The sequence below is a fragment of the Arachis ipaensis genome, chromosome B3, assembly GCF_059453495.1.
Source record: "Arachis ipaensis isolate K30076 ecotype BB chromosome B3, ASM5945349v1, whole genome shotgun sequence".
NCBI lineage: Eukaryota > Viridiplantae > Streptophyta > Magnoliopsida > Fabales > Fabaceae > Arachis > Arachis ipaensis.
This window is the reverse complement of record NC_142438.1, coordinates 142,218,766-142,245,495: the sequence shown is the minus strand read 5'-3', so window position 1 is coordinate 142,245,495 and position 26,730 is coordinate 142,218,766. Positions and strand designations below refer to the sequence as shown.

The window sequence follows — 26,730 nt, the reverse complement described above, 5'->3', positions numbered from 1 at the left end:
ATTCTATGATATTCAATCAAAACTGCTTCAGGATGATATACACACACATACCAAAAGTCCACGGTCTATGAAACAACAAAAGAACTACAATGCCCTAATAAAAATGTTAATAAACCTTCAAGCAAAAAATCCCAGTTGTAAATGCAAGCTCACCAACAAAAAATAACATAAATGTATAATAACATGCTATATGAGTAACATAAGTACAAAACACGTCACAACTCACAAGAGGACACTTGCTGCCAGAAGGGAAATGGATAGCCAGAGATTTCATGAGCTGATGACTACAATGATTTGCCAGATCACACAGGAATAAACATCTTTGGGCACAATACAACTTTCTTTTATATATATATATATATATATATATATATATATATATATATATATATATATATATATATATATATATATATATATATATATATATATATATATATATATATATATATATATATTATTGTATGCAATTACACATAGCAATAGACATATACATTTTAGCACCATCGAACAACCATATAACCTATTACTCATGCTAACTTGGACACCATAATAAGCCAAACAAGATTGAAAAACATCAATCATAAAATGGAAAAATAAGTACCTATATGCTTTAGTATGTACCAGGGTCAGGCTGCAAGAAATTCAATTGACTGCTTGCACACCTATATTACCCCCGGAGCCACGGTCATAGACAGTTCCACCTGATCTAAGATTAGATAGTAAGGCATCATGACCACTCAAGACCACTTGGAAAAAGCCATCCACTCCTTTTGCAAGAAGATCTAATCCTTCTGAAAGCTTTTCTGTCGCTCTGCCTAATTGCTCATAAGTCTTCAGATCCAATTCTATCTCAATGGGTTCCACCACATCAAGGATAATTGGGTATAATTCCTTAACAGCAGAATCAACTGCTTCCAACTCCTTCAACACAGTAAATTGCCCACTAGAAAATCTAACTCTAACTTTCTCAATTACAAAATTTTGCAAATTTTTAAATTCTGGGGACCATGTATATATTTCAGCCACATCCAAATCTATCAACTTCTTAGTCGAGCCTGAAAAAGCCGCTGCAAACACACTATATACAAATACTGTCTGAACCTTTACTCCATACATAGCTTGCATCAAAACCTTCCCATTGGGAGACTTTTTTGACCTTTGGAAGATGAAGTGACCCAACAAGATTATCCAAGATTCCATCACATTTTTCAATCCTAGGGTTCCTAGAATCAATATGCTTCTTCCAACCATCAAGTGAAGGACAGTTATTTTTTCTATTTATTGTATTCTAGGGATCCTTCACTCATCGTCGACGATTGCTCCATCAATGGCCATTGCTTCGTCGATCCGTTTTGATGAAATAGGGCTCATTCTAGCATACAGCGTCGTTTTGGCCATCAAGGACCAAATTGTCCTCCGACAATTTGTTCCCCATCCACCTCATGAACCGTAATAGACACATCACTCACCACCCCTCCAGGTCAGCAATTTTCGTTACCGTTTCCAGTCCCAATTTGACGGAAGGACATAATTGTCACGGATTTTACATGGTGAGGGATCGAAATGTATTTTCCAATCTTGAGGGACGAAAATGTCTGCGTTTAAAAAGGTTAGGGACCTATTTGTCTTTTACTCTTAATTTAAATAAAATTATTTAGTGAAATAGTGAATAACAAAATTCATTTCGCAACTCCTATCTATGGTAGATTAAGTGAAAATGTTTACTTAAAAAACTTAACAAAAAAATAATTTACTTAGATATTTGGTAAATACAAATATAAACATTTTCCTAAATTGTTAATGGATTTTTTTTTGAAATAAATAAAAAATATTATTTCCCAAAAAAAATTATTTTAATTTTAAATACCAAGATACGTTTTTTTTTTATTTTAGGCAAGTTTGCCGCATCCCAGCAAATTCTATAATATTAATAGAGTTCGCCTCACCCCAGCGAACTTCATTTCGAATTCTCATAATTAACTAGCTGACTCAAATTCTTAAGTTTCACAACGGGTAATGGCAACCATTATCATCGTTTCCATAGTACATAGGAGTATACAACAGTATACATGAATAAGTCGTATTTTTTTAGGGGAATAAGTTGTATTTTTTTGGAAAAATAATTATTTTTTTAATTTATAATAAAAAAAATTCTTGTTAAATATGGTTATTCCTGTATCTATGTATTTCTGAGGACAATAATAATAGTTGCCATTGTCGCTTGCTGGTTGTTTGTGTACTTTTGTGTACTCCTATATATGTACTCTTGGAGATGATGATAATAGCTTAGAAATTTGAGTTTCGTTCTTAGCTAGGTTTTAAGGAGAATTAAGGTGAAGTTTGCTGGAGGCGCGGCAAACTCTATAAAATTATGAAAGTTCGCCGGGGGCTGCGATAAACTCATCCTGAACAAAAAAACGCATTCCGAAAATTAAAGTTGAAATAACTTATTTTTGAAAATAATATTTTTTATTTATTAAAAAAAATCCAATTGTTAATACCTAAATTAATAACTAAATTAACAAACATATGCTTAACAATAATTTAGTATACTAGCATTTATACCTAACATCATATCCTAACATTTAAATAAATCCTAACCTTAGACCCTAACTTTAATTAATAACTAAATAAATAACATCCAGTTTAACTTATATCTAAACATCATATCCTAATATTTAAACTGATCCTAACATGTACTGCATACTACCTATGTAAAATTACCCTAATTAGGGAGTTACATTTATGCTTTAACATAAACATAAAGCAAAAAACAATACATACCTCAAAGTCTTCTGCCCCTGCAATGTGCTAAGTCGCGTCGAGTCTATTAATATCTCCATCGTGGTTATCAGCGCGCGCTATATTCTTTGTGTAACTCTGAAATATAATTAGAAAGGGTTAAAAGTGGAAAAAAAGGGCAAAAAAAGAAAGTCAAAGGGTTAAAATCCTCACTGTAGACGAGATTACATATATAGGCATCTGCTCCTCTTATCTCGTTTACAGTGTAAACAAAATAAGACCGTTACACAATATGTGTATAAACGTAATACAACCATGTCTTCCTCAGTCTTATCTTTTATTTCGTTTACAGTGTAAACAAAATACGTGTTTACTTATTTCATTTACACTATAAACAAAATAAGTGATGTAATGCTTTTCAATAAAAACTCACATAAATTTTTATTTCTGTAATTAATATATTTGTTTTATTTATTTAAAAAAATCCTTAGAATTTATCACTTGATGTTGTCAATAATTTTTTTAGTGAAAAGGATATGCTCGTTCACAACACTATGTTGGCCATTATAGTTTGTGGGTCATTTGGGTGTCAAAACTAAAATAACATTATTTTATAGATTTTAGTATAATATTTGGTTGTTTATATATAGATTTTATAGCATAATATCGCGTCTCAAGTGGTTTAGACATGTGAGAAGAAGACCGACAGAGCACTCAAGAGGGTGGATCAAATGGAAGATGGACAAGAGGTAAAAGGTAGAGAAAGAGTAAAGAAGATTATCCATGAGGTGGTCAAACGAGATCTACATGTAAACGGTCTCTCTGTAGACATGATACATGATAGAGCTCAATGACGTCGTTTGATTCATGTAGCCGACCCCACCTAGTGGGACAAAGGCTTTTGTTGTTGTTGTTGTTGTTGTTTATATATTGGAAAGAATAAAGCTTTACATCAAAGCAAAATATTTAACTAATTCTAACCAAGTTGTTATAACCGCTTTTAAAATCACACGTCTTTTCCTCCTCCTCCTCTTTCTTCTTACTAACATTTCAGTTGCTATTTTTTCTTCTCCTTTTTTCTCTCTTTTTTGCGTTATTGTCGTCACCACCGCTATCACTACCTTCTCCTCCTCCTCTTCCCTTTTTTTATTTGATTTTTTCTTTCATTCGTTTTCCTCCTCCTCCTTCTCCATCATCATCACTGTTATCATTATATCGTCATCATCATCATCATCGTCACGTCATCTTCTTTATTGCATCATTATTATTGTTATTGTTGAATTTTTGTCATATTAATGACTTTGTCTGGTCCAAAATTAATTTGGATGCGTTTTTGTTCGTGATTTAATCATGTTTGTGTGCTTGTTTTCAAATTGAGTTTGCGTGTCGCAATGATTAAGTAATGTCGGTGTAAAAACTAAGAAATTTATGTGTATATTTTATTCTGATAAGTTCTGCATAATTTAAAACTCAGCACAACGATGAGGGGTCCAACCTTTCCTTCCTCAAAGTGAGGGAGAATATTATCTACAACACGATCAAAAAGCACACAATTTATCCGAGTCCTGCATATTAACTTGTTAATAAAATGTCGCAGTACTTTGTTAATCATTTTATAACTATTGCATTAGGCCATGATAAATTACTCTAGGTCTTGCAATTGCTTCTTCTTCTTCTTTTTTATCATCATCTTTTTTTTTCATATTCATCTTTTCTTTCTTGTTTTACCTCTTAAGTTTCTTTTTGTTTTACTCTCTATATAAGAATAAAAACAATGAACCTACATTCATTCAACTAAAAGAAAGAAATAAAAAAAAAGAAGAGAAAATGCAGTATTAAAGAAGACATTTTTGTGCTTTATAACAAAATTTTGGTGTAAAAACTAAGAAATTTATGTGTATTTGTTAAAAATTTTTGGTGTATTTTTATTCTGATAAGTTCTATATAATTTAAAACTCTTCATCTTTCTCCTCTTCATCTTCTTCTTCTTCTTTATCATCTTTTTCTTTTTATTTTACCTTCTCAAATTTTTTCTTGTTTTACTCTTTTAATAAGAATAAAAAAAATCAAACAAAGAAAAAAAAGAAATACATAATGTTATAAAATTACTAGGAAGAGGATAAACCTACGTTCATTAACTAGCTAAAAGAAATAAAGAAATAAGGAAAAGAAGAAGAAGAAAAAAATACAGCATTAAAGAAGACATTTTTTTGCTTTTATAGCAAAATTTCAGCGTAAAAACTAAGAAAATTTATGAGTATTTGTTAATAAATTTTGGTATATTTTTATTCTGATAAGTTCTGCATAATTCAAAACTCTTCCTCTTTCCCATCTTCTTCTTTTTCTTCACCATCTCCTTTTTTTTCTTATTATCTTTTCTTTCTTATTTTACCTTCTCAACTTTCTTCTTGTTTTACTCTCTTAATAAGAATCAAAAACAAAAAAATCAAACAAAGAAGAAGAAGAAACATATAATGCTGCAAAATTACTAGGAAGATGATGAACCTACATTTATTCAACTAAAAAAAAAAGAAATAAGAAAAAAGAAGAAGAAGAAAAAAATGCAGCATTAAAAGAAGACATTTTTGTGTTTTTCTAGCAAAATTTCGGTGTAAAAAGTAAGAAATTTATGTGTATTTGTTAAGAAATTTCGGTGTATTTTTATTCTGATAAGTTCTGTATAATTTAACACTCTTCCTCTTCCTCATTCTCATATTCTGCTATTTCTTTTTCATCTTCTTCTTATTTTATTTTTTCATAATTCTTTTTGTTTCACTCTTTTAAAGAGAATAAAAAATATTAATGCTGCAAAATTACTAGGAAGAAAATGAGAAAAAGAAAAAATGCAGCAACAACAACAGTAATAAAAGAATGACGATAAAAAGAAAATACGCGAAAAGAAGAAGGAACGTGATGAAGATGAAAGAAGAATGTGAAGAAGAAGGAAGAACGCGAAGACGAAGAATGAAAATAATTTTTGTTGGTGAAGTGTGCGTGCACCCGGTGTGTGTAATAAAAGTGATTTTGTTAGGTTTGTGCCAACTTGATTGGATTTGGTTACCAAAAAGACTTAGATGTATAACAAACTGTATCGGTGAGTCACATTTATAAAATTTAGTGGCTAAATAGAGATAATTATTTTTCATTTAAATTTTTTTTATACTTTTTGATGAATAAATTTATGCATTTTAAATAGAAATTATATATATATAAAAGTGAAAATTCAGGTACAGTCAATCTCATGTAAAGTTGATAACTGAGAGATTGATTGTACGTGAATTTTTACCTCTAAAAAAATTAAGAAGCGTGCACGGATGTAATAAATTTAATAAAATCAATTAATATTAAGCTATTATTAGGATAACTAACTAAATATAAGTATTTTATTTTAAATTTGATCATAAAAATAAAATGATTTAATTTTATTTTTAAAAGAATTGTAAGAATATATGAATTAAGATTAGTCACCAAAAAAAAGAATTAAGATTAAGATTGTGACTCAATTATAATAAATAGAAAAAATTTTAACTGTTGATCTAAATTATAAAAATATATATAATATATATTAATTAAAATCAACTGATAAAACAATTGGAAAAAATTTAGGGGTCAGCAACTTTGTTAAATTCTAGTTAGCATGTAACCAGTAAAGAAAAGTGAGTCATTGGATAAAATCTCACACCCATCTCACACCATTAAAACTATCATTAATGACTATTTAATGGCTACAAATCACAAAATTACTGACCCCCTAACATTCCTCAAAACAATTAGAACACCGATATTCTCAATACACTTGAAACTCTTCTTAATAAATATACTAATAACTGTAACCTAAAGTTGTTTGATATGTTTCTAATTTTTTCATTAAATAAGTGTTCCTAAAAATTATTCAATTACTTCCCCTCTCATCACCTCTCATCCTCGCCGGCTCCTGCCCGCTGCTCACCATTCTCGCCGGCTACAGCTAGTTTCTCGCCTTCTCCTCTCCTTGTTGCTGACCTGTCACCATCTGCTCCCCGTCGCCGCAGCACCTTCTTCTTCTGCTCTTCCCAGTGCCACTGTCATCGTCTTCTCCTTCACTTGGCACCGCGCCTTGGTCGTCTTTTCCAACATGTAAATCCCTCTCTTCTTTGATTTTGATTCGGTTTTAAGCTGGATTTCAAATCACATTTGCTTAAGAAGAGCTTCTGTTTGGTCAGCAATCGTTTGAAATTAGCAATGATAAGGCAGGACTATATTGGGTAGAGTATCAACCTTATATCAGAAGTTTACATTAGTTAGAACCAGGTATTGAAGTATTCTTTCACTAGTACCTTAATTTTTTGGTCTTCATGATGATTGATAATAAAATTGAATATTAGGTTGTTATTTATATTATGTTATTGTTTAAAAGAAAAACAGTGGCTAGATGCATTACTTTAATGTCATACAAATCATTTTAATTTTGTTTATTGTAACTATCAAGGTTTCATGTATTACATATATGATTAGACTAGATAGGCGCTGCTTAGTTCTTGTGTATGCATATATTATTTATTATTATGTTGAGAAATGAGAAGTTTGAATCGAGATGCTAAAATAGAAGAATGAAGGCAAGAGATGGATCCAAAAGAAACTAGAACCTTGCTCATTTACCTTGGTCCATATAATTTATTTATTTATTTATTCTTGGGTTCTTTAGTTAAAGGCTGGCTTATATATGTGATTGAACTTGATAGTTCTGCTTAGGTCTGCATATAACTATAGCTCCTGCATATAGAGAGATAGGTTAAAAGAGAAGAATGAAGGAAAGAGAGGGAGCAAAAAGAGACAAGAACCTTGTTCTCCTTGAATGAAGCCACAACCTTGCCCGTTTCCCTCTTTTGAATGAAGCCAGAATTTTGCCATCTTCCTTTCCTGTAAAAAAAAACCTAGCAGAGAAAAACATATGAAATGAGAAAATTTGGAAGAGAATAATGAGAGTTCCAACTCTCGACTCTACTTATATAAGGTAAATTTCTGTGAATTTTAATATTGACTAATATTTTAATATTTCAAACTTCTCGTGACTGTAGTTCAGCTAATTTATTATTAATGTGCAGGTTCACTTTTTCAAATGTGCAGCAGAGAGAAAAGTGTCAAAGCGGAACGTAAACACTGACTACCTGCATGTTGATATCCCATTGCACATCACTGCACAACATTGCACATCTCATATCCCATTGTTTTCTTGCTACAATATTTCTGCCCATTTGTCTCAGCTTGACACCTCACCTTCATCTCCTCCTTGCTACATAATTTTATATTTAGTAGATTTGGCTATGCATTTGGGTCTGTTACCATCTGATATGTATCAAAGTGTTGGGGCAAGGCGCCTCCTATACCGCTCTCAGATAACACATTACGTGAAAGCAGGTCTCATTGACAATGCCATCAAGGTGTTCGACGAAATGACCCAATCAAACTGCCGCCTCTTCAGCCTTGACTACAACCGCTTCATCGGTGTCCTCCTCCGCCAGTCCCGCTTCGACCTTGCTGAGCACTACTACTTCCACCACGTCATCCCCCAGGGCTTCTCCCTCTCCCCATTCACCTATTCCCGCTTCATTTCTGCCCTCTGCAGCGTCAGGAATTTCACCCTCATCAACAAGCTCCTCCGTGACATGGACGCACTCGGTTGCATCCCTGACATATGGGCCTTCAATATCTACTTGGACCTCTTGTGGCGTGATCATCGGTTGGATGATGCTCTGGAACTTTTCCATTGCTTGTCCCGCAAGGGAAGAGAGCCTGATATTGTTAGTTACACTATCCTCATTGATGCACTGTGCAAGTCTCGCCGGTTCAATGAGGCTGCTGGGTTTTGGCGAGGTTTGATTGATAAGGGGCTGAAACCTGATGCTAAGGCTTGTGGTGCTCTTGTGACTGGTTTGTGTTCTGGTGGTCATGTTGATTTGGCTTATGAGCTTGTTGTTGAGGTGATCAAGGGTGGTGTGGAGGTTAATAGTTTGGTTTATAATGCTTTGATTGGTGGGTATTGTAGGGTAGGGAAGATTGATAAGGCGCTCGCGATTAAGGCGTTTATGAGCAAGAATGGGTGTCTGCCGGACTTGGTGACTTATAATACCTTGTTGAATTATTGTTGTAATGAGCTTATGTTGGATGAGGCAGTTAGGTTAGTACAGTCAATGGAGACGAGTGGTGTGGAGCCAGATTTGTATAGTTATAATGAGCTGCTAAAGGTTTTTTGTAAGGCTAACCAAATGGAAAGAGCTTATTGGATTATGGTAAATAGGATGCAGGTTAAAGGGTTGTGTGATGTTGTTTCTTACAATACCATTATCGATGCGTTTTGTAAGGCACACCAGACTGGGAGGGCTTATAACTTGTTTAAGGAAATGTATAGGAAGGGGATTCAACCCGATGTAGTGACTTTCACAATCATTATAAAAGCATTTCTGAGAGAAGGTAGTTCTACTGTGGCCAAGAAGCATCTTGATCAAATGACCAAGATGGATATTGCTCCTGATCAAGTATTCTATACGACAATAGTGGATCACATGTGCAAGACTGGAAAAATTGATACGGCTCATAGCATTTTCCGTGACATGGTGGAGAATGGTATAACTCCAGATGTTGTCTCTTACAATGCCCTCATAAATGGGTTTTGCAAGGCTTCTCGAGTTACAGATGCTATGCATCTATATGATGAAATGCAAGCGAAAGAATTCCATCCTGATGCGGTAACTTTCAAGTTGATAGTTGGAGGGCTTATAAGGGAAAACAAGCTTTCAGATGCCTGTAAGGTTTGGGACCAGATGATGGAAAAGGGCTTTACACTCGACAGTCATGTTTCTCAGACCCTGATCAATGCCCTTCAATTGAGTAATGCCACATAAACATGACATTTGTTAATGCCATCATCACACGTTCCTTTCTAATGGAAAACTGGCCTAATCGTTTGCTCGGAAAATTGTATGTGAAAGCTTGGCAACATGTTGAAGTGGTACCCTTTCTGCATGTTATGGCACCTGCAAATCTGTTTATCCCTTTTCTATGTTGCTCACGGTGCAATCCCTTACCATGACTGTTTACTTGCTGCTCATGCTTTTGGACACTGAAACATACTACTGATTCACTGGCCAGTCTATATTAAAGGATCCAAGGCCACCCATCAAGCGTGGTTCAGTAATGGTTTTCTGCCACAAATGGAGATGCTGGTGTGCAGGTTTTGCTTCATACTGCCAACTGACTATTTACATGATGGATTGTTTGTCAATACTCAATATGATATAGGGCAAGTAGTTAGTTTCCCTTTGGCCATTTTTATACATGGGGAGCTATGCACCTGTTCCTTGGTTTCATCTACCACAAACTGGTGTCAGTACCAATTGATTGAAATCACTCTAGCTACATACTTACGTCCCCTAGTTGTCTTCCTTCAGATAGAGGATGCCTTTGAGTTCGTTTTACTTTGCTCCTTTACTATTGGGGTAAATCCTTGGCTTGTGGCTATTCAATTCAGTTTGAAGTCATATTCAGCCTTGCATATCAGAAAAGTTGATGATGAACATTTTATGTTGTTTTATGGCTCTATACATATGAACAACAATATAGCACTCATTTTAATAAAAACTTATTTTGACTGCCTTCTGTGATATATTGCAGAGCATAAGTTTGATTGGAGAAACACATTCATTGGTGGTGTTGTTACCTACACTGAGTTCCTTGCTACCTTTCTTCCTGTTATCCATGCAAATTGTTGAGCAATAAATTCAAAGTTTTATACCCCAAGCGTCCTGGGACTTATAGTACCAAATTGATAGTTTATTATTTGTGCATATTTCTAGACTCACATAACTCACCAGAAGAATATGGAAAACATACAAGCCGGTCCACTAAGTAGCCTTGTTAGGTTTTGTATTCGAGTTTATTAGATATTTAGATTATGGAAAACTGTGAATGTTGCCCCAATTTATGTGTTACTTTATTACTTGATTACTTCTCATATTCATAGTTTTGAATTAGCATATAAGAACCTTTTTCTTTTTTTTTCCCAGATTATAATGTTAAATTGAAACTTGGATGACCTATACTAATATTAGTTTGGGCAATCTTTGATGTTTTTGTCTCTATCTGCAGCATGGAACTTCAGGCTTCTTAAAAGAAACGTCACCCAAATGGTTTCACTTGTCCAAGTATGTTTTTGTTTAATTGCAGCATATTATTTTTCTTAGAAAAGTTACTAATGATCCTCGATACTCTTTTTGTATTTTTCATTTTTTGGTCCCTGCTGCAACTCCTATATGAAAGTATGAAACAAAATAAGACAACATGAAAGTACAAAACAAAATAAGGCAATAAAGGAAAAATTTGTTTGCAAATGATTTGACAAGAGCATACTTTCTGAAGGGCTTCCGAAGCAATGAAGAATGATCAGTAACCACCAAATCTTTGTTTCATTTGGTAAATGTCACTTTTCGATGAACTATTTTATTTACCCATGTATTCAAGAGAATCTTATTTTGGGGGAAAAAAGGACTCCTTTCTTGAAGCAGTTGCATTCAGTTAGGTAAGCATCAAGGTTCAAATAAACGGTTATTCGTCAAAGCTAAGTTTGAAAATGGTGGTTTCTTATGGTGTCTCCTTTTCCTCTTTGCGGGTATGAAACAAAAATGCGTGAAACAGAACAAATTTACAGATGTAGATCCTCGGCTGCAAACTGTCATTTGTATGTGATTTCTCCTGTCACAACTCAGTACAAGATTGGAGAACTGAGAATTGTTGATATTATTCACCAAATCTTGTTGCATGAATGCTTAGTAGTTATCAATGTCCAGCTAGTGAGTCTGGGTGAACTTCCAAGTTTCTGGGTTTGGTTCCTCACATTTCTTACAGCTATTTTGAGTGGTAGTTTGGGGGTTGGAGGGAATGGAGGAAGAATAGTTGAAGTAGAAGGCATTGTTGTTGACTACGTAATTCTGGAAGTAATGTCTTCTGTTCAGAAATTTGAAGATAACTTATGCCTGCAACTGTTGAAGCATTTACCGCAATTTTCATGGAACCGGGAAATTAAAGTGGTAGCTGTTCGATTTAGTATTTTACGAAGGGAGGTACTTAACACAGATTAAAAGAGTGAAGAGATACACAGAAAACTAGAAAAGGAAAAAATAACATGATTGTGGATTTTTCTTTTAATGATACTCCAAAAGGATCTATGTATCCTGTGTATCGTATGAATATGTATGTGGGCATCACCTTTTACGAATTCATATTTAATTCTTTATCATTTGAATGAAGGTGGTTGTTCCCATACATAATTCAATTATGTAGAGAGGTAGAGTGAGAGAGAGAAATCAATGTCAGTCCTTTTTTAAAGAAGACATTCGGTATATTATGCACTCTTCTATTATGTATGTGAGTTTCCACCTTGAATGAATGCTTCCATTTGTGTTTTCATTAATGAATGATCCCTCTTAAAAACTGCGCTGATTCCTCGAGTAGTCGGGTATATTGGGTGTTTTTAACTTAATAAGGTTGTAGAGTTTGTCATTCGTGTTTGTGGTCCATGTATTTTGGACCTTAGTAGGGGGAAGGTATCTTTTGCAATTAGTGTAGTTGGCTTGTAAATTGTGATAGAAGAAACTCAAAGTGCTCGTGATTGTTTAAGCCTTGCCTCGTTAGGACCTTTCGGCACTCATTTAATTTTAAATTAATATATCTCTGAACTGAAATTATGAGGCTAATTTGTGATCATTGCGGAATCTTTTATTCCAAAGTTCCTTCCACATGTAAACTTGCACAAGGTTTTTTCTTCGCCAGTGCTGATTTTCCATATAAATCTAAGCCATTCACGAGCCTGGCAAAAATTTTAGCATGCAACATAGACATACCACTTTATGTTAGAAAAACACAAATCAGCTTAATACTTAAAAGCGAGAAAAACACATTGTCCCACATACTTGGCTTATGTTTGATTCCTTACCTTTACATGAATCATCCTTGAAGTTCTGATGAAGTCATTCTCATTTCCTTTATAACTTCAATTTTTGTTTTGGGTTTAATCCTTCGTACTTTACACTAGCTTAATAGCAATAACATATGTCACTCTGTTTGTCTTCATTTCCCCACTTCATTTTCCGTTAACAACCATGTCTCGCCGAGAAACCAATCCTCATTTTTCTAGACCACCACCGCGAGGACATCCCGAAGATCATCGACAGTCACCTATTCTATTCGTACCAGCCTCAGAACACCATGGCCAATATCCACCACCAGCACATGGAGTAGCACCTACGCAACAAGAAGATCCCCCTTACCACCCTCATTTTCCATTGCAGCCGCGACCACAAGAACATCCCTATCCATTGCGGCCCCAGACGCAAGGACCACCACCACCACCGCCTACCTCAAAAGTGCCGACCCGTGACAAGCGTAGCAAACCACAACAACAATCACCACCACCACCAGAAGGACGAAGGAAGCGGCAAGAAGGTTTAGCTTACCCACCAAGCAAGCAAAAGGTAAAAATTAGTGAGCCATCATCTTCCAAGCCTCCCGTTGTCACCCCAGTGCTACCCCCACTTAGCCTCTCTCCTGAGCCTCGGCAGCAACTTCGTGAACCTCACAGCCCCACCCAAAAGCAGAGACATGATGGGCCGCGGCACCACCGCCCTCCATGGTTGCCTCCGCCGAAAAAGTCCAACCCTCTAACATGGTGTGGTGCTGTGTTATGCGTAATATTTTGGCTGATCATAATCATAGGAGGGTTGATAGTCCTAATAGTGTACCTTGTTTTTCGCCCCCAGAGCCCTCATTTCGACATATCTGGTGTCACCCTGAATGCTGCATACCTGGACTTTGGATATCTACTCAATGCTGATATCACCATTCTTGCAAACTTCACAAATCCAAACAAGAAGGTTCATGTAGACTTCAGCACAGTGAGCATCTATCTATATTACGGAAATACCCTCATTGCAACTCAATATGTGGAACCTTTCTCTGCTGCAAGGGCTCAGTCAAGGTTTGCATATATTCACATGGTGACTAGTCAAGTTAAGTTGCCACTGGGAGAGAGCCAGCGCATAGTGAAGCAAATGGAAAGCAATGGAGTTTTGTTGAGTGTGAGGGGTGTTTTCAGAGCAAGGTCTAAACTGGGAAGCATCTTAAGGTATTCATATAACCTCTATGGCCTCTGTAATCTCATGGTCACGCGCCCGCCAGATGGGGTTTTGCTCAAAAAGAAATGCAGAACGAAACGCTGAAGCACCATATTCTTTTTTGTCCTTCAACATTGGGGTGTTTTTTTGGTTCTACTTAGTTTCACCATATTCTTCTTCTTCAAATAGCAGCTTAATTGGGTTAACCTTTGTCGTCTTATTTATTTATTTATTTTCTTTTTTGCTAAGTGAAGAGCTACAAATTTGTATTCAACCATTCATATTCTTTTTCTTCTCCAGTCCACATATTCAAAATTTCTTTGTCATGCAGGGCTTTTAAATTTTACATGAACGCCTTGCCCAATAGTAATAAATCTGAAATCCACAACACGACAGACTGAAACTCAACTTGATATGCGTAGCTAGCGCTTATATTTTAGTAATCATACAGAGAACAACCAAGTAAATGAATGCTGATCATGGTCCTATAGCTTCTGAATAAGTAAAATATTTAACCACAAATTATCAACCATCAGAGTGGCGCAGCGGAAGCGTGGTGGGCCCATAACCCACAGGTCCCTGGATCGAAACCAGGCTCTGATATAACAGAGAAGCTTCCTAATTTTTGTAATGGGTTAATTACAATGTAAACCACTTGTCAAAGCATTAATCACTTTTTTAACCAAGAGAAGTGGGTAACTTAATAGTTAATATACTTTACTTAATGAAGACAGCCCCACTATTAAAATAAAGTTGCTCCCTCCACTGTTCGCTTGTCTCTTGTCTGTACAACGAAGTTTCCTACCTACCATTCTTCCCTCTCCTCTCCAATTTTATCCCCTATGCTGGCGCCTACGGTGGTAACTAACGAAACTGCCCTTTCAAAGAGAGGCTAGCGCAAAATATTGCCTACGTGGCACCATCCTACCCCTCAATTCTATCACACTCATCTGCATGGGACACCACCCAAACCTTTCTTTTCCCTTCCCCCGAGTTATTTTTATTATTCGGATTATAAAAGGAATGAAATAATCATACCCTAAAAATTAAAAAGAAAACGAAAGAAATAGGGAAATTCCAGTATCCGAAATCCCAATTCCTGGAACGGAGTGGTTGGTAGTGTGCGTTGCGGTGTTTCCTTCTTCTTCGTCATCTTCAGGTTCCCAATTACATGACACCATGATCCATGTCCTTTCAATTCGCAACCAATAACAACAGCATCATCGTCTATTCATCAGCAACCTAAAATTCTAAACCTAAAAACACTACTCCATTAGATTTTAATTTCAGAATATAATTTCTCCAACGTTTTTGGTCTTCGCTTCAATTCCTAGGGTTTATCGTTATTCTTATATGTTATTAAATTAAATGGCTGCCGCCGGCAACGAGGATGCCGACGCGGTGCTCAGCGACGTCGAGGACGAAGCCGGCGATCCTGGTCCGATCGCAACAAAAGCTCCGTCGCCGGAAGACGTCTCCGTCGAGAAACTACGGGAGCTTCTAGGCGAGCTTGATCGGGAGCGCCAGGCGCGTCTCGCCGCCGAGAACTCCAGGTCCGAACTTCAGGTGTCGTTCAACCGCCTGAAAGCGCTGGCGCAGGAGGCAATCAAGAAGCGCGACGAGTTCGCCAGGCACCGTGATGACGCCGTTCGCGAGCGCGACGAGGCGCTGAGGAAGAACGACGCCGTTTCCTTAGAACTGGCAGAATCTAAGAAAGCAAAGGACGAGGTTGCAAAGCAGTTGGAAGAGGTTGCGAGGGAGAGGGATTCACTAAGATCGGAGATTGGGAATTCAAGGCACATGCTTGAGACTGGCATGGAGAAGATTTCCGCCAAGGTCAGCAGCTTCAAGAATTTCGGGCCTAATGGGCTTCCACGGTCGCAGAAGTACACCGGCCTCGCAGCCGTGGCTTATGGTGTGATCAAGAGATCCAACGAGATCGTTGAAGAGCTCTTGAAACAGAACGATGCGACTTTGAAGTCTAGGAACGAGACTAGGGAGCAGATGGAGCAGCGGAATTACGAGATTGCCATTGAGGTTTCTCAGCTTGAAGCAACAATTAGTGGTCTCAGGGATGAGGTTGCAAAGCAAGGTTCCTCAATTGAGGGTTTGGAGAAGGACTTGGCTGATAGGGATAGGAAGTTGAGCGAGATGGAACATGAGATGAAGGAGAAGTTGAGGGAGGGACAAGGTGAAGCATCACGGTTGAAGGAGTTTCTTGTTGAGTGTGAGGATAAGTTGAGTAAATTGGAGGCGAGGATGGAGTCAATGCGGCCATTGTTGATTGATCAGTTGAGCTTTGTTTCAAAGATTCATAATCAAATTTGTAATGTTGTTAGGATATTAGATGATCAGAGTAGCTCGGAGCTGTCTGAGTCATTGTTTGTGCCGCAAGAAACTGATGTTGAGGAGAATATACGTGCCTCTTTGGCTGGCATGGAGTCTATATTTGAGTTGACTAGGATTGTTGTTCAAAAGGCAAGGGATTTGATTGAGGATAAGGATCGTGAAATTAAGAGATTGGATGAGACCGTAACTCGTTTAGTTAAGGAAAAGGATCAAATTGGCTCCTTGCTAAGGAGTGCTTTGTCAAAGAGGATGAAATCCGATCCATCTTCGAGAAAGAATGAGCTGTTTAAGGCTGCAGAGAATGGATTGAGGGAGGCTGGGATAGATTTCAAATTCAGTAAGGTTCTTGGGGATGGAAACGATGCAGTTTCAAATGACAAGATAGAGTTAACTGAAAAAGAGGAGGACGAAATATACTCTCTGGTGAAGTGTTCATTTTGTTTCTTGATTCTTGGTGAAACAAATTGTTTTCATCTCAGTTTGCAGCTTTTAATGTTCCTTGGACTTAATGAGTTCTTTATGCCTACATTGTGCACAGGCTGGAGCATTGGAGCATGTTGTAAAGTCATCTCAGCTTGAAATCATTAATCTCCACCACACTGTCGACGAATTAAGGTACTTAACATTAATCAGAACCAAATACGGTGTTATTTTCTAGGTTTCCTATTTGTTGGAGGTTGATAAATGAAAATCTTAACCTTATTCCTCATTGTTCACTGAAAAACTTGCTTATTTGGTTTCCTAGTTGCGCTGACTTAATCTTTAATTTTTTGTGTTTTCTTAACTGCATTAAGGGCAGAGTTGAGTTTACTTAAGCAGCACATAGAAGCTCAGGCTAAAGAGCTTGACCATAGAATGCACCGGATAGAGGAACTTGAAGAGAAGGAGAGAGTAGCTAATGAAAATGTAAGTTTAGATATGTGACTGTAAGCTTAATTTTATCTAGTTTCCATGACAATGGTTGGTTTTTTTCTGATATGTATATGGTGTAGAACGTAGAACTTGTCTTGGCCCTACAGTGGACGATTAGGGAGGGATATTTGATTGTTGGTATTTGTTTTAACCAAGTATCAAGTTGGTCAATTTGTGTGTTGTAGATTGAGGGGTTAATGATGGACATTGCTGCTGCCGAAGAAGAAATTAACAGATGGAAAGTGGCAGCAGAGCAAGAAGCTGCTGCAGGTAGAGGTGTTGAACAAGAATTTGTGGCACAGGTATGTTAGCAATATTTGTTTCCATGTTTGCTATATGTGGAGGGTTTCATAGAACATAGTTGAAAAATCACTTTTGAGAGCAGTTCTCGCTCTATCTCTTCCTTCAGTTGTGAAATGGTGAAGTGAGTATTTCAATATTCGCAGTTGATTAAAAATGACTTCTGATTGATAGTCATACCTTGTTTCCATGAATTCCATTACTGCAATCTAAAATCATGTTTTGTGCATTCACTCAATATCATTACACTTATGCTGGACAAATTTATTACTGTAAATATAGCAGGTTGCTATTTTAAGTTGCGATACAAAACCTCCTACTATGATCAGTGTTTAATGAAATTATTTGTGTTTTGTTCTGCATTTGCAAATTTGCCCTGTTAAAGTTGATTTTTCATACAAGTTATTTGGAACTGAAGTGATCTTTTACCTTTGGTATAAAGACTGAGACATAAATGTTACGCCAACTGTAAAAGCAAAAAACTATTGCTTTATAGTAAAAATCAATGATCAATGATTCTTTTCAAACTGGGTTTAAAACGAAGTAAAGATCAACCTAAATAAGTAAAAAGTCCAGCAAGTACGCTGCAAATCTTCTGATAGTACTGGTTCAGAGTTAACACAGAATAATAAAAGATAAGTGGGAAAAGAACGAGTGCATGTGATCACCTATTTGTTCTCTGGAATCTGGGTTGACCTAGAGGAAGACAATTATAGGTACAGCCAGAGGTATTTGAGAGACCCTCTCCCAATTCCTGCTGTTAAATTCCCATCCAATCCTTATCTACTTTTAACTGTTTCCTTTTGTTATTGTATGCTCATCAGAGCACCAATGCTTATTGCCCTGATCCTCTTCTTTGGCTTGTAGTATAGACCCATTTAGTAATTGGTTTACTGTTTATTCCACTATTCGTATTCCTAGTCATAATTGTTGGTTTCAAATTTCTAGTTGTCAGCACTGAAGCAGGAACTTGAAGAAGCAAAGCAATCCATGTTAGAGTCAGAGAAGAAACTAAAATTCAAAGAAGAGACTGCAGCTGCTGCCATGGCTGCAAGAGATGCGGCTGAGAAATCTCTCAAGTTGGCAGACTTGAGGGCATCTAGACTAAGGGACAGAGTGGAGGAGCTTACTCATCAGCTCGAAGAGTTTGAGAACCGGGAAGATTCAAGGGGACAAAACAGGCCTAGATATGTATGCTGGCCATGGCAGTGGCTTGGCATGGACTTTGTAGGAGTTCAGCGTCGGCCTGAAACGCAACAGGAGGCTTCTAACGAAATGGAGCTCTCAGAACCCCTCTTATAGTTGGATCTTTTTATGATCTTCATTTATTTTCTTTTCTTTCAATCTTTTTCTTTTTTTTTTTTTTGGTGTATTTATGTTGATTTCTTCAAGTTTATGCCATAAATTCGTAGCTTATAGCAACAGGTTCCCACACACGCAATGCAGCAACGGTGGTGTTTAGTACCATCTTGGTTGTCCTGTACAATCCTTTCATTTGAGTAATTTGCACATACATTTTCATTACATTACACGAACCGAAGAGTCTAGATTTGCAGTCTTGTTTGCCCAATAAACACATTATACATTACCCCATTCTGTCCACTTTTGATGGAAGACAATGCCCTCATTTTGACTGGTACGGGATATGTCGTTTACCAACCTTCAAATGGAAGATATTGGGCAAAGTTAACGGTCAACAACACTGTCAAGCTTTTGTGTCTTGCACCGGGTACAAATGTCAATTTGAGTTACCATTTAACACCAAGTATATAAGTGCTAGTTATGCGATGGGATGGTTATAGGTAATTAGGTATATATTAGACTTTATTAGACTTTTCGAGGATTTGTATTCTTTCGAGATTTTCTGATGTAATATATTTCACTCATGGTTCAATTGTGCGGCGACATATGTGAAAGATGTGTTATTTATTATCACAATTATGCCATTCACCTTTTATGATACTTATAATTTAGTATTTAACTTTTGTCTAATTTAATTTTTTTAATTAATTTTAAATATTTAATAATTATTTATTGTTATATTTTTAAAATTAAATATTAATTTTTAATTTTTTAATAAGTTAGGCAAATATTTTTAGATGCTGTAACAATCACTTTTTTATTAATTGTCCTGGAGATCCAAATTGCAAGAGCTGAGATCCAAATTCCAAGAGCTTAAGATGCCATACGGGTCAAATTGAATGTGAGCGAAAAGTGGGAAGAAGAAAGCGACAGGTAGGTTGTGTTAGGATTGTCTCTCAACTAGAAATATGGAGAATTGGAGATAAAGAAATAGACATGGATATTTTGTTTTTATTCTTAAACAGTACAAAATTATAAGAATTTGTCGTTTTTAAAATAAAAAATTAGTTAATTTTAACTACTTTTATTGCTCCACTCTGTTGTATTGAACTCGCTTTACTTCAAAAAAAAATTAGTTATTTCTGTACTTGTTTTTACGTCTAAGGAGATTCTTAATCTTTATTATTTCTTCTTTTTTTTCTCCTAAAGCAATATTCAAATGCATTTGAAGAGGTAAAAACAATTCATGTGACTGAGTGCTTGTTTTCTTAACCCAGTTACCCACGTAATTGTTACCTAATCTTAGGGAATAAAAGGACAAGTCGACAACATAAAATATGAAAATGCATATGCATACACAATTATGGATGTTTCGTGATAAAGATCATCCATCATACCTAACGTAAATTCGTCAGTCTCAAAAAAAAAAAAAAAAAAAAAAGAAACACTAGATATTCCTTAGCTTCTTCCTCGTTGAAAGATTGCATCAATTTTGTGGCTTTTTTTTTTTTTTTTCGTTATGAAAAAAATGTTGGTGTTATCAATGAAATAGATATATAGACAAAATTTTTACTGTTATGGTCTCAGTCCAAAATGTAACTTAGGTTTTACTCTTTTTTATTTTTTTATTCAGGAAACAAAACAAACGCAGTCTATGTTTTGTTTTTTTGCAAGATTTTCAATTTTTTTTTATTTTGTTTTAATCCAAACATAGCCTGCGTTTTATTTTTTGTGTCAGTTTTTTCTTTAAAAGATGCAAAATGCAGATTGCGTTTTATGAATGGTCAAAATTTTTTTTGGAAAACTAAAAACACAGGTTGCGTTTTATTTTAAAAAATATACTTTAATCAAGAGTCTTGCCTATAAATACGAAACAAGACTCATTCAACTTACCTCACTCCACTTTTACTCATCCTATTCTACTTTCTTGCACATATGTCGTAGTTCTTAGTTTTTTCGGAAGTTAGGTGTGTCTAAAAAGTCGGATTAGGTGAGGTTGAAGTTATGGAAAATATTGCAAATTTGCGAGTGTATTATAACGGTGAGGTTATACTAAACACACATGAAGGAGTGACTTTTGTTTGTGAATGTCCGTTGTCATTTGCTATTACATGTACCATGAGTTTTGTAGAGTTGCAAAATGGGCTTTGTAACAACATTCAAAGCCACATTTCAAAAAAGGTGAGCAACATTTTATACAAAAATCTTGTACAAGTATTTGGTGGACTGATACAGTTTCAAATAATGCTAATCATTGACGATGCCAGTATGCAGCAGATATTATGTATTTATCAACAAATTCAATTTCACGTGCCGATGATAGAGCTGTACGTTGAGTTCGAAAAGCAGTCGGGGTTGGGCGTGGTTGGCGAGGAGGTCAATGTTGATGAGCTCGATGAGTTCGAAGCCAACTATGAAGTCGATGACGAAAACGATGAGGGAGACTTGGCAGGCAATCCGGCAGTGCAAAATGAAGCGGATGCCATTGTAAGCCAGCATCCGTTTGGTGTTCCGTCTTTTATGTGGACTCTAGATCTCGAAGCCATGCATGCCTCGGAATTTCCTAAATATGCGAACATAAGTATGTTATGGTTATTAATTTAAGTTACCCATAGTGTTTATTTTATTTGCCTTGTTTGACTGATGGTGGTGCGCATGTCGTAGGTGAAGGCAACACTGCAGTAGAAGATGGTGAATTTAGTGTTGAAATGGAGTTTGGTTCGAGAGATTCGGTAATATTTGCAATCAAAAGCTACACTATCTCTAGAGGAGTTGATTACCTATGTATGAGTCTGAGCTGCAGACATTCTATGCAAAATGCAAAGATTATGGTGCAGGGTGCGATTGGCTTATCCAAACTAGCTTGATTCGAAAGAAAACTTGTTGGGAGATCAGAAGATACAATGGCAAACACACGTGCACAATGAGCACGATTTCACAAGATCATGCCAAATTAAACTCAGACACAATTGCAGAGGCTATTAGGCTGTTAGTCGAAGCAGACCCATTGATAAAGGTGAAGTCTATTATTACAGAAGTTCAATCCAAGTTCAACTACACTGTAAGTTACCGCAAGACTTGGTTGGCAAAGCAGAAATCTATTACAAAAATTTTCGGTGATTGAAAAGTTTGTTACCAGATTCTGCCAATATGGTTGAAAGCAATGACTGCGAAGATATCAATGTCTCGTGTTCAAATTAAAACGCTCCCCATTTACTGTGAGAGTGAGGAGCTTCAAGGTGCAAGAGTACTATACCGCATTTTTTTGAGCTTCTATCTGTGTATTGTAGCATTTAGACACTACAAGCTACTGGTGCAGGTTGATGGCACGCACCATTATTTTATCCATTACTAAATTATTTTCTGCAATTTTGTCTGTATATACTATATGTATTTAGTGCATCCTTTTCTTTTTAAACCGAGACTGTCTAAATGGCAAAGTAAAGATATAACTAAGGACTTCAATAGAGAAGTATTGAGTTTGAGCCTGGAAGAATGCTAGGATGTCTCTTTATTAACGATGAACGTTTTTAAATTAGGTCATGGGAAATAGAAAAATTAGTCGATTGTAAATAGTATCTACTTAGATAAGACCAAATATTGTTTTCTAATGATGTTTGTCATGCCATGTGTGTTGAAATAACATAAAAGAAACCTACTCATTATATTTTCTAGATGTTTTACCGTGTGGTCCCTTTAAATAAAACAAGTAAACAAACAGCGGTTGAAGAACAAGGAAAGAATAAAAAAATTGACCGAGACATTGTATAGTCTATAGTGTGTATAGTAGAATCATATTAGCCAATAGGTGGCGTTTCCGGAGATGGGTCACTTTCTTGGGTGTCACACATCCTGGAAAATGTACTGGTCAACTTAGACAAAGTATAAGTCTTTCTACATTTCCTTTTCACCTGCAATACTGGGAAGGATCCATGAAATATACTTCGTATTTTCCGCTTCTTTTTTAATAAATTAACTTTGCGTGCCAGTTTGTAAGTCAATCATTGTTGTTTTCTATCAAAATATTGCTTGGGATTGTTGATAGTTTGAAAGACCTTCCTATATTTTAGTGTCTATATAAAAAATATAAATAAATTGGAATATATGTTTGATTAGGAGGAAATGGCTGAAAAGTTTGTTGTACTTGACTTGACCTTGCTCTAGCTTAGTTTCCTTCCAATTTCTACATCTTCTCTCGATAGATCGATCTATTAATTAGTTGAACAAGGAGAAAACAAAAGCAAGTCTAATCTACGCGATTAGCGTGAGACATCGGTAGTTGTTAATTTCATCACAATTCATCCGCAATGCATCTAGAGGTATGAATGAAGTGATAACCGTTCTTTTACATTTGCAGTAGTGAATTGTATTATAGCTCAAGATACATATGATTTTGGAATTTGTAGGCGGAGACTTGGACAGCGTTGGTTGTGATATTGTGTTTCCTTGGTTTGATTCTGAAGGAGTCAATTATGGGAGGTAAGAGTTCAAGAGAATCTGGCGGTGATAGGAGGCATGTGCCATCGTACGGTTCTGGTGGTGCTTCATCTTCATCTTGGGACAATTATGGATACTCGCAACCGCCACCGTATGCATATCAACCGTCAATTCAACACCGGCCACCCGCCGCTCCGTATTACGACTATCAACAGCCGAAAAGGAGGTTGGATAGGAGATATTCCAAGATTGCTGATAATTACCGTTCACTCGACGAGGTCAGATTATTCATTCATGATTTCGTATATATAATTGTGTGTTTAATCATTTTTTGAATGCTAGTATCAATGCCATCGTCTAATGGATCATGGAATCTTGTTAAAGTACTGAATTTTTAAAAGAATAAGTATAGAAAATTAATTTATAAGAGTTTAATTTTAATGTATGTGTAAAACTGTTTTATATTGATAGTCTATCAAAATTAAATTCAACTTTTAATTAGTTAAAATTATCTAACTTTTTTATTGTAAAATTATATTTTTAATCTTTATTTTTTGGACAATTTTGAATTTTGAATTTAAGATTTAGAATTTTAAATTTAGAATTTAAGATTTAGGGTTTAAAATTTAGGATAAAAAGAGAATTTCAAAAAGTTAATTGAAAAATAGTTAATTCCCTTAAAATATTTTGAAAATATTCTGGACCCAGGTTAAAATCTTTTTCAAATAAAGTGAAACCTGTTCTACTTCCTTCTTTGTAAGATTTGTGATGTTAGCACTAAAAGGTTAAAAGATAACACTTGGGAGACCTCGCATGACCAAAAAATTCAAGCTATAGACAGTAGCTTGTAACAAGCTAAGGTTGGTTTTTCATAAATTATATGGATGAAACTAACTGCTGAATTTCTATCGCTTTTCCCCTCAAATTTCAATATATTAATTTACATATTCATAACAAATATTATTATAGATCTATCAGTATCAACTATTCTTTGGGCTGATCTATTTGACTCAACAAAGAAAACCATTCTGAATGTATATTGCACACAGGTTACTGCTGCTCTTTCACAAGCTGGCCTAGAATCTTCTAATCTCATTGTCGGCATTGATTTCACAAAAAGCAATGAGTGGACAGGTTTTATATCCTATTCACTTCTTGATCATTGAATCTCTTGTAGTAATTTGTGGTACTAAATTTATACCATTAACTTTGAAAATCAGGAAAGAGATCATTCAACCGAAAAAGTTTACATCACCTCGGAAATGGCCATAATCCTTATGAACAGGCGATCTCCATTATTGGGACAACTCTATCTGCCTTTGACGAGGATAACTTGATTCCATGTTTTGGATTCGGAGATGGTAATGCCACCCAGATTTACAGATAGATCTTCATGTTTTTCCCATTGCTTGCATTTCCAAATTGCAATCTTGATTTTCTTTCCTGTGTTTCTCTCCCATTGTCAGCATCAACACATGATCAAGATGTCTTCAGTTTCTACCCAGATGATAGATTCTGCAATGGATTTGAGGAAGTTTTGTCAAAATACAGAGAAATTGTTCCTCGTCTCAAACTAGCAGGTGTTGCCCTCACCAGTTATCATAGTTCTTAGATAGCATTTTTGAATCAGGCCAAGTAGTATGTATAACTCATTGCATTTAACTATGTGACAGGACCCACTTCTTTTGCACCTATTATTGAGATGGCAATGACTATTGTTGAGCAAAGTGGTGGCCAATATCATGTCTTGCTAATAATTGCTGATGGACAGGTAGGTATCTTTCATACATATGTATGTATGTATGTGCTTCCATTGCTAATTTTTTGTTATGAATGTTAAGCATAAACTCCAATTTGCATCGATGATACTCAAAATGTTGGCACAGGTGACCAGAAGCGTTGACACAGAGCGTGGCCAGTTAAGTCCACAGGAACAGAAGACAATTGATGCAATTGTAAAAGCCAGGTGATTATTTTTGCTTTCTCTCTTCTGTAATTCCCATTCTCCATTCTTATATTTTTCACAAATTGCAGTGAGTATCCACTGTCAATAGTTTTGGTGGGAGTTGGAGATGGACCATGGGATATGATGAGGGAATTTGATGATAACATTCCTGCTCGAGCCTTCGACAATTTCCAGGTCTCGTAATTCACTTAGACTTAGCCTTAACCTTACTCACTTCCCAAATTTCATATGTTCATAACTATAATGACATGTGTTTTATGTCCTGCCAGTTTGTGAATTTTACTGAAATAATGTCAAAGAATGTAGATTCAGAAAGGAAAGAGACAGAGTTTGCTCTATCAGCTCTGATGGAGATACCTTCTCAATATAAGGCAACCATAGACCATGGCATATTGGGGTATGAAAATATGGTACCACTACTCCTCATAGTCTTAGTTTGATATGTGTACGTACATGTTTCCCTGAATCTTGTGTTGTTTTAATTGATGAAATTAGTGCTCGGAGGGGATATTCACCGGACAGGGTTGCTTTACCTCCACCTCAATATGACAGGGCTTCCAGCAGCAACAACATATCTTTTCGCAGTAATAGTTTTCAGCAGAGTACTCCTTCGCATACTGGCTATGATAATGCAGTTAGTACCAGTGCAGAATCATCACCGGGTGGCTTATATGATCATAAGGTATTAACATCATTCTATTCAACCTCAGATTCAACTTGACTAGCATATTTTCGTGATTTGATCATCATGATTCATGATCTAATGGTGAATTGCAGCTTTGTCCAATTTGTCTTACTAATGGGAAGGATATGGCCTTTGGTTGTGGGCATCAGGTAAGCAATTATATATATATATATATATATATATATATATATATATCAGTCAACTTGATTATAAGACTTTATGAAATGTTCTAATTCACATATCACCTTTTTCTCACATGACAGACTTGTTGTAACTGTGGAGAGAATCTTGAATTCTGCCCCATTTGCAGGAGCACAATCGATACTAGAATAAAGCTTTACTAGTTAACTTGGCTCAAACCCTTGTTTCTGTGGCACATGCATACATTGCTAGAACAAGGTTAGCTCATATATCATTCATAAACTTAGCTTTCTATTGATGGCATTGAATAAGTCAAAAAAAGTTAACTAACGTGGCAGAGTATATGCAGGGGACCTTGATGGATATGTAGTTAGCCTTGTACACAAAACTACGTTCACGATTTCGAACTAATGTTCCAACTTAATCATACTTGTTTATAGAGAGAGTGGGTTGCCGCCTTGTATATATGAAGTTTGATTTGTGTGTCGTGAGAAAAAGACTTGGTTCATCTAGATTTATTTTGACGTATGTATAATAGTGTTTGTTTTAGCTTTCTTTTCTTGTTTGTGATTTTGGTTGATGTAGCCCGTAGAGAATCAGAAACTAAATCTGTATTATTTGATTTAATTTTATTTGATTAGTTGCATTTCATGAATTTTTAGCATGATATATCCACCTCAGACTACATTCTCAACCTAATAAAAAAAAGGGTATATATATTTGCACTTTAATAACCATGAAAGACAACG

At 35.8% G+C, this 26,730-nt stretch overlaps 4 protein-coding genes and 1 pseudogene across 23 annotated transcripts; 4 read left to right on the top strand and 1 right to left on the bottom strand.

Annotated features, from left to right (window-relative positions):
• Positions 1-506: 506 nt before the first annotated feature.
• On the bottom strand, positions 507-1,168 carry LOC107634743 (protein BPS1, chloroplastic pseudogene; annotated as a pseudogene).
• Positions 1,169-6,602: 5,434 nt separating this feature from the next.
• On the top strand, positions 6,603-12,187 carry LOC107631701 (Pentatricopeptide repeat (PPR-like) superfamily protein). Of its 19 annotated transcripts, XR_002359954.2 has the most exons (6): positions 6,603-6,861; positions 6,948-7,035; positions 7,508-7,738; positions 7,830-9,955; positions 10,870-10,925; positions 11,041-12,187. XR_002359954.2 is itself a non-coding variant. In XM_088510215.1 (4 exons), the coding sequence occupies exon 4, from the start codon at positions 8,049-8,051 to the stop codon at positions 9,624-9,626; it is 1,578 nt and encodes a 525-aa protein (XP_088366341.1). In that variant the 5' UTR covers positions 6,620-6,861; positions 6,948-7,035; positions 7,477-7,738; positions 7,830-8,048; the 3' UTR covers positions 9,627-10,417. The 19 variants fall into 19 exon arrangements, 2 of the variants coding, with proteins under 2 accessions (XP_088366341.1, XP_088366342.1); XR_015907745.1 differs by having other exon boundaries at positions 6,620-6,861; positions 10,870-12,187; XR_015907744.1 differs by having other exon boundaries at positions 6,620-6,861; positions 7,477-7,738; positions 10,870-12,187.
• Positions 12,188-12,835: 648 nt separating this feature from the next.
• Positions 12,836-14,163, top strand: LOC107634744 (proline-rich receptor-like kinase). The gene has a single exon (XM_016338167.3). The coding sequence runs from the start codon at positions 12,879-12,881 to the stop codon at positions 13,992-13,994; it is 1,116 nt and encodes a 371-aa protein (XP_016193653.1). The 5' UTR covers positions 12,836-12,878; the 3' UTR covers positions 13,995-14,163.
• Positions 14,164-14,894: 731 nt separating this feature from the next.
• Positions 14,895-19,427, top strand: LOC107631703 (paramyosin). The gene is made up of 5 exons (XM_016335229.3): positions 14,895-16,661; positions 16,777-16,853; positions 17,033-17,144; positions 17,336-17,452; positions 18,399-19,427. The coding sequence occupies exons 1-5, from the start codon at positions 15,258-15,260 to the stop codon at positions 18,750-18,752; spliced, it is 2,064 nt and encodes a 687-aa protein (XP_016190715.1). The 5' UTR covers positions 14,895-15,257; the 3' UTR covers positions 18,753-19,427.
• A 3,219-nt stretch (positions 19,428-22,646) lies between these two features.
• LOC107631705 (Copine (Calcium-dependent phospholipid-binding protein) family) lies at positions 22,647-26,636 on the top strand. Of its 2 annotated transcripts, none has more exons than XM_088508469.1 (13): positions 22,647-23,071; positions 23,159-23,467; positions 24,239-24,323; positions 24,410-24,550; positions 24,656-24,769; positions 24,863-24,960; positions 25,076-25,155; positions 25,224-25,329; positions 25,425-25,552; positions 25,651-25,837; positions 25,933-25,989; positions 26,104-26,239; positions 26,331-26,636. In XM_088508469.1, the coding sequence occupies exons 1-12, from the start codon at positions 23,060-23,062 to the stop codon at positions 26,182-26,184; spliced, it is 1,398 nt and encodes a 465-aa protein (XP_088364595.1). In that variant the 5' UTR covers positions 22,647-23,059; the 3' UTR covers positions 26,185-26,239; positions 26,331-26,636. The 2 variants fall into 2 exon arrangements, with proteins under 2 accessions (XP_088364595.1, XP_088364596.1); XM_088508470.1 differs by having other exon boundaries at positions 26,320-26,636.
• Positions 26,637-26,730: the final 94 nt, after the last annotated feature.

Coding starts and splice junctions, on each gene's coding strand:
- LOC107631701 (XM_088510215.1), top strand. CDS start 8,049: ATGCATTTGGGTCTGTTACCATCTGATATGTATCAAAGTGTTGGGGCA.
- LOC107634744 (XM_016338167.3), top strand. CDS start 12,879: ATGTCTCGCCGAGAAACCAATCCTCATTTTTCTAGACCACCACCGCGA.
- LOC107631703 (XM_016335229.3), top strand. CDS start 15,258: ATGGCTGCCGCCGGCAACGAGGATGCCGACGCGGTGCTCAGCGACGTC. Junction 16,854..17,032: donor CACACTGTCGACGAATTAAG/GTACTTAACATT, acceptor AACTGCATTAAG/GGCAGAGTTGAGTTTACTTA. Junction 17,145..17,335: donor AGAGAGTAGCTAATGAAAAT/GTAAGTTTAGAT, acceptor TGTGTGTTGTAG/ATTGAGGGGTTAATGATGGA.
- LOC107631705 (XM_088508469.1), top strand. Junction 24,961..25,075: donor TAATAATTGCTGATGGACAG/GTAGGTATCTTT, acceptor ATGTTGGCACAG/GTGACCAGAAGCGTTGACAC. Junction 25,990..26,103: donor CCTTTGGTTGTGGGCATCAG/GTAAGCAATTAT, acceptor CTCACATGACAG/ACTTGTTGTAACTGTGGAGA.